Source organism: Rhinopithecus bieti, unplaced genomic scaffold (genome assembly GCF_001698545.2).
Source record: "Rhinopithecus bieti isolate Rb0 unplaced genomic scaffold, ASM169854v2 scaffold_9656, whole genome shotgun sequence".
Classification (NCBI taxonomy): Eukaryota; Metazoa; Chordata; class Mammalia; order Primates; family Cercopithecidae; genus Rhinopithecus; species Rhinopithecus bieti.
The window spans coordinates 810,011-817,275 of record NW_016806205.1 but is presented as its reverse complement, the minus strand read 5'-3'; the positions used below and the strand labels follow the sequence as shown (position 1 = coordinate 817,275).

At 36.6% G+C, this 7,265-nt stretch overlaps 1 protein-coding gene across 3 annotated transcripts in view; it reads left to right on the top strand.

Moving 5' to 3' along the window:
- CPNE3 (copine 3) overlaps positions 1 to 7,265 on the top strand; it is a 49,418-nt gene that overhangs the window by 20,630 nt on the left and 21,523 nt on the right. For all 3 annotated transcript variants that reach the window (XM_017875194.1, XM_017875195.1, XM_017875196.1), the window contains exons 7-8: positions 2,950 to 3,033; positions 5,629 to 5,718. In XM_017875194.1, coding sequence (XP_017730683.1) covers positions 2,950 to 3,033; positions 5,629 to 5,718 — 174 coding nt within the window. The remainder of the gene's footprint in view (positions 1 to 2,949; positions 3,034 to 5,628; positions 5,719 to 7,265) is intronic.

Below are 7,265 nucleotides of genomic sequence, written 5' to 3'. Positions count from 1 at the left end.
GAGGGAAAGGAAGAAAGAATCTGTAAAAGAGTGATATCGTCAGTCTGTCATTGCTTTTGTTTCTTAGCAAGAATGTTTCTATAGAGAGAAACTTCCCCGCCTTAGGTATTTATTTACTTTGTGGTATAGTTTATATAGGAAAAACAAGTTAAAATGTTTGACTTTTCCCTCATATTTACCATTTTTCAAAATGATTAAGTTGGTTCCCTAGCATCCCCTAAATGTGACCAGTGAAGTTTTTTTGTTTGTTTTGTTCTGTTTGAGAATTGCTATAAAGTAATAGATTTAAATATTAATAACTGCAATGGATTACTTCTCATAGATGCTTAAGTTATTCCAACTTTGGCCTGAGGGAATTCGTTTAAGTTTGTTCTTGAGACCATTTGGCACAACTCCTGGAGTCTTTGAATAGTTTCCTTGCTCTGTGGGATGACAAGAGCTTCAAATAACTTCTTTCTGAAGTTCTTTTTGTCTTTAATAAGCCACGTTCCAAGCTTATTTTATCTAGTTTCTGCCTCAGACTGGCAGATTAAAAGGAACCTTACTTCATTTTGGTGGAATTGGTATTTAGAGACCACAGTCCAGTGCTAGGGGTACTCACTGTTGCGGGTTATTGTCCATGGTTTCAAGGGCTTTTCAGTGGACAGATACAGAAAAGACTTTTTTTTTTTAATTTAAGAAAAACTAAATCATGAAATTACACAACTATTTCCAATTCAAATATAGAATTACTGGCTGGGCACGGTGACTCATGCCTGTAATCCCAGCACTCTGGGAGGTGGTGGGTAGAACACTTGAGGTCAGGAGTTCAAGACCAGCCTGGCCAACATGGTGAAACCTTGCCTCTACTAAAAATATAAAAATTAGCTGATCATGGTGGCATGTACCTGTAGTCCCAACTACTCAAGAGGATGAGGCATGAGAACTGCTTGAACCCAGGAGGGGGAGGTCATAGTGAGCTGAGATCGTACCACTGCACTCCAGCCTTGGTTATGTCTCCAAAACAACAACGACAACAAAAAATATTTATAGAATTACAGGGACTTATTTTATATTCATACCTCATTTCTCTTGGTTGCTAAAGATATTAACATAATTGCTTATCTGTTTTGTCTCACATGACATTAATAGTTTTAGAATAAAAATATTACTATTAACAGTATTTTACTGAAAACCGTTTGAGCTTTCTTTGAAGTTCTTTTGTCTTTAAGGTGTGTATATTCCACTTTTGTTATATAGTCACATTCTTACGATTTAAAGAAATAATTCTTTTGTGTGGTTATACTGTCACAGTCCTAGTTTCATTTTGCTTTTTATATTTAGGGATTGCTTTTTTAAAAAAAAACCATTTGATTTAATTTTCTTTTATAATCATATAAAAAATTTACATGGCTCTAAAATCTACAAAACAAGGTATTTAAGAAATTTAACTTCTCTCCCTGTCTAGCTTGCTTCCACTTTCCTCCGTGCAGATAATAATTTTTAAAAAGTTGTGTTTTATAATTTAATCATTCTGTTTCCTAAATATCTAAGGGTTTTTCTGTGTGTATCTATACTCGTGTGTGTGTGTATGTGTTCATATGTGTGTATGTATGTATTTGTATTTATGTTCCCCACCTCCAGCCCTTGCATAAGTGTAGCATGCTAGATGTACACTTTCCTCCACCGTGCTTCTTTTACTTAACATATCCTGGAGATCAGAGCCAGGGAGTTTCATTATTGTTTTAGTTCTAATACTAACAACTTAATGAATCTTCGAACAAGTATTGGTTTTTAGCCTTCAAAATGATAACAAGGATATTCTGCCTTTTCCATAGGATTATTTTTAAGATAACTCACACAGGGCATGTTAATGTGTTTTTGAAAAGTTAATTTCTCACTGTTATGTTGCTGTTATTTATTGTGTTTAAATATAAACACAAAGTCTTTGTGTTTATATGTTTGACTGTACCAAATATCTTATTTGCTTGACATTAAACTTTGTATTCAAGAGAGAAATAATTTTATTTTAGTTCTTAATGTAATACTGAAGTTAATTCAGGACTAAAAAAATCTTCAGCTCAGGGATATATTTGCATATATTCCTGTGAGATTAACAAGTGTCCTTTGATTTTCAAAAATAACAAGTCATATATGTTAAGGAATATGCAAATTTCAAAATGAAAATGAGAAAAAAATCATCCGTAATCTTACCACCTGAGTTAATCCATTTTCCCCGAATTTTATCTCACTGTATGTGTGAATATGTGTGTATTGAGGATGGTGATAACGGTATTTTTGAGCACTTAGTGTGCTTGAGCATTGTATAGGAGTTCTGTGGTGAATCACAGAGGAAATGGAAGGTGCAGTTTGTGCCTTTGAAGTGTTTCTATTGTGCGTTCCACGTATCTACCTCTGGTCATTTGTGCATGTAAAGAAATGTGTGGTATTGGTGAAGGGGTTTGGGATATAGAAGGGTGAGATATGAAGTTAAGGCCTGGATCCATTAATTAATTAGATATGTGATCTTGGGAAAATCATTAACCCCTCTGAATCCATTTTCTCACTGATAACTTCCCTGTCTCCATAGAGTTGGTATGGCTAATGTTTGTGATGTTATTTATATAAAACTACTCAGTGATATGTGAATGAAAATGGTTAAAGGTGAAAACAAGGCAAAAACATATGTTATGGTATATTTGACCACTGCATTTTAAAACCGTCATGTTTTTGAGAAGTCAGGGTATGATATACAGCATTATGAGCATTTATCACAAGCACTTTGATAATTCTCCCTAGTAGACTTCAGTAAGTTGCTAAGTTAGGGAGAAAGGTGATGAGATATGTATTTACTACCAGTACTATAGAGTTAGACTTCAGGGGGTTGCCAACATGTGTAAAGTATGGTCACACATGGTTTCATGGGTTCAGAGGAGAACAGATGCTTTTTGTTGTTTGTTTTAATTGTAGGATCTATTTGGAAAGTCAGACCCATACCTGGAATTCCACAAGCAGACATCTGATGGAAACTGGCTGATGGTTCATCGGACAGAGGTGAACATCTGAATTTGAAAAGCGGAGTGGAGGTGTTCTTTGGAATTATCATAATCTGAGTTTTAGAAAGCTTATATTTATGAAAATATCAATCTGAGTTCAGACTTACATATAGCCAGAGATACAAGTTCAGACTTACATATAGCCATGTTCACATTTTTTTCTTTCAGTGAGGAGGTGCTACCACACTTTATGATTTGTATATTGAAAAATTTTAAGCCCTATGAAGAACACTAAATGTATTCCTCTGTACCCCTTACCTAGATTCACCAAATGGACACACACTCCCACACACTTGTGCTCTCTGTCTCTCTCTGTTTCTGTCCCTCTCTGTCTCTGTCTCTCTCTCTCTCACACACACACACACACACACTTGTGCACACATATATTTTCCTTTTGGAAAATCATCCTAATGGAGCTACAGACATAATAACTCTTATCTTTAAATGGTGCAGCAGGCCAAGGGTGGTGGCTCATGCTTGTAATCCCAGCACTTTGGGAAGCCAAGGTGGGTGGATCACTTGAGGTCAGGAGCTCGAGACCAGCCTGGCCAACATGGTGAAATCCCATCTCTACTAAAAATACAAAAATTAGCCAGGCGTGGTAGCACTTGCCTGTGGTCCCAGCTACTCAGGAGGCTGAGGCACAAGAATTGCTTGAACCCAGGAGGCGGAAGTTGCTGGGAGCTGAGATTGCACCACTGCACTCCATCCTGGGCAACTGAGCGAGACTCCACCTCAAGATAAATAAATAAATAAATAAATTCCACAGCAGGTATGTTTAAAGAACAGGGGTATTCTATACAATCAGACTTGAGAAAATTGACATTTGACATAACTAAATGGATCATTATTCGGTATACCATTCAACTTCAGATTTCTTCAGTTGTCCCACAGGTTTTATATGTATTTTGTTTTGCTTTGTTTTGTTCAGAATCCAGTCAAGTCTCATATTTTGGATTTGACTATTATATTCCCAATAGAGGACTCTTCTCCCTACCTTCCTTGGTGCCACTGAATATCTTGAAAATCAAGACTAGAATGTCCAACATTCTGGATTCTTCTGTTTCCTCACAACTAGATCCAGATCAAACATTTCTGTCAAAAACACGGTGTGTGTTCCTTTTCTTTACATTTTCAGGAGGCTCATGGTACCAGTCTGCCCAGCATTGATGTCATGCTTGGCTACTTGGTTAAGCTGATGACCACCAGATCTCACCATGATAAAGTCTCATTTTTTCCCCTTTTTAATTAATAAGTGATATGTGGTGTGAAACTATGAGACTGCATGAATTACCTGTTCTCTAGCACTTCAACCAGTGGTTTTAGCATCCATTGATGATCCTTGCCTAATGAATTATGGGTAGTAAAATAGTGATTTTTCAAACTCTTTCATCCTTTTTACTTATATTAGCAGACGTTCCTCTTTCATCTCTTCTCTCTCACTTTCTTTCCTTTTGTTTTTAGTATCATTATGAATTCATGGATTGTTATAACAGTGTATGCTTTGTATTAACTCATTACTCTATTTTTGCTGCTCAGATTAATCCAAGTTTGACTAGAGAGAGCTCCTAGTCTCTAAAATGGCTCTTGGTTTTTCTTTTTGACCTCATTTGTCTTTAAGCATTCTCTTAAGTTAGAGTATGCTCTCAGTTCCCCTTGTACTTTTTCTGTCCCAGAGCTGGTATGAGCGTGTCTCTTAATAAGCTCTATTTCTGCAAGAGGGTAGTAGTATTTGGACACTGACATCTGAGTGCTAAATGTGCTCATTGCTACTGGATATCATTGTTTTTAGGCCTTTTCAGTGGACACAGCTAAGAAATTTGTATATTTGTGTTTATCTGTTTATTATGTATGCATATATGGTATTAAAATTTTAAATTATAAATGTGGACTTACTTCTCCAATTCAATTCCAACATAGTGAGTTTCTTATTCTGTATTACCTTTTCTTATTTCGTATTTGAGTCTTCTGTGCCCTGCAATGAAACCGTGGTTGCTAATGAAATCAATAATCCTCTGCAGTTTTTTTTTTTGAGATGTAGTCTTACTCTGTCACCCAGGCTGGAATGCAGTGGCACAATCTCCACTCACTGCAACCTCCACCTCCCGGATTCCAGCAATTCTCCTGCCTCAGCCTCCTGAGTAGCTAGGATTATAGGCGTGCACCACTACACCCAGCTAATTTTTTATTTTTTTAGTAGAGACAGGGTTTCACCATGTTGGCCAGGCTGGTCTCAAACTCCTGACCTCAGGTGATCTGCCCGTCTCGGCCTTCCAAAGTTTGGGGATTACAGGTGTGAGCCACCGTGCCTGGCCATCCTCTGCAGTTTCTAAGTGCTCCTTGTAGTAGGTAGATGTATTTTCCAAATAGGTTTCTACTTTCCTCAGAATGTACCACAACTGTACAGTTTATTACATTTTTCATGTAACAGTTGTATAATATTGTTCTAGGTAGATTTTTTGTGGAAATAGTTGAGTTGATGAAAAGGTGAAGGATGAATGGTGAAAGTATAGCAAGAACCTAGGAAGGGCAGGAGCAAAATGTTAATGAACTGGAAATTTTTTCTAACAGCTTTTGAAACCACATTTTATAGGTTGTTAAAAACAACTTGAATCCTGTTTGGAGGCCTTTTAAGATCTCTCTGAACTCCCTGTGTTATGGAGATATGGACAAAACCATTAAGGTAATTTGAAATTTTATATATATATAAAATACATAAATATACACATGTTCACCTATTTCATAAAATTAATACATAAGATGGTATCTAAAGAAAGTAAATGATATAACAGACACTTATAGAGTTAAATTTTATGTGTGTAGAATAATACTAAAATAGAAATGTCTTCTGATAAGTGGCATAGTTTGAGGAGTAGGCATGTTTGACTAATCTGTTGACCTAACGCTTCATCAAACAGTGTCATTTCTATTTTATTCTTTATTTTTAAAAATCAAATGTCCAGTTTAATATTTTTTCCTTTTAATAAGATTCCTCCGCTCTGCTAATAGGAAGCTCGAACTACATTATTTGCCTTTGGTATGTCTGTTGCAGATAGAAGCAGATGTTACCCTAAGAACTCAGAGCTTGTTTCTACCCTTCATAAAGGAGGGGAGTTTTTTTTTTTTTGTATTTTTTAGTAGAGATGGGGTTTCACCGTGTTAGCCAGGATGGTCTCGATCTCCTGACCTCGTGATCTGCCCGTCTCGGCCTCCCAAAGTGCTGGGATTACAGGCTTGAGCCACCGCGCCCGGCCAGAAGGAGAGTATTGATGGCATTTTTCTTCCTTATTTTCAGAATGAGATAAGTAATTAATTAAAAGCCTTTAGAAGGCTTTAGTTTTAGAGTATCAGGGAAGTGAAGTATGAACAGCAAATAGCAGATGTCTCAGTATTTTTTAAAATGTTTTATTCATAGGCATTTATTTGAAAAAAGAGTAAAAAATAAATAAAAGAAAACTCATGGAGTGGTGTTGAGAATGAAAAATATTTACATACATGTACATAAAAAACACTTTTGTACTAGAATTATTATCTTTACATGATTACAGATAGAAGTCTTTTTTATGTTCAGACATCAGTAGATCAAAGGGATTTTTTGGTTTGTCTTTCTCTTTTTTTGATAATGAATAGGGTAAAAGCAGGCAAGGTAATGAGGAATAAGTATAAGATTTGGAGTCAGACCACAGTTCAAGATTTGACTTAGTCCTGTAACTGGCTAAGGGATCTTGGGCAGGTAACCAAACTTCTTCACATTTACTTATTTATTTATTTTGCTTATTAGTAGGAAACTTCACCTGGATTCTTCACTTTTATAATAGAGTTAAGAATTTCTACATTGCAGAAAAGCAAAAATTAAATGAACAGAAGTGAAAGTTTTGTAAAACTTTTGTAGAGGTGCCATTGTTACTGAAAACTGCTTCATTTTGCTGGGTGTGGTGCCTCAGGCCTGTAATCCCAGCACTTTGGGAGGCTGAGGCGGTTGAATTGCCTGAGCTCAGGAGTTTGAGACCAGCCTAGGCAACATGACTAAATACTGTCTCTACAGAAAATACAAAAATTAGCTGGGTATGGTGGCGCACACCTGTGGTCCCAGCTACTCGGGAGGCTTAGGTGGGAGGATCCCTTGACCCTGGAAGGCAGAGGTCTCAGTAAGCCAAGATTGCTTCACACTGCACTCCAGCCTGGGTGACTGAGTGAGACCCTGTCTCAAAAAAAAAAAAAAAAAAAAAA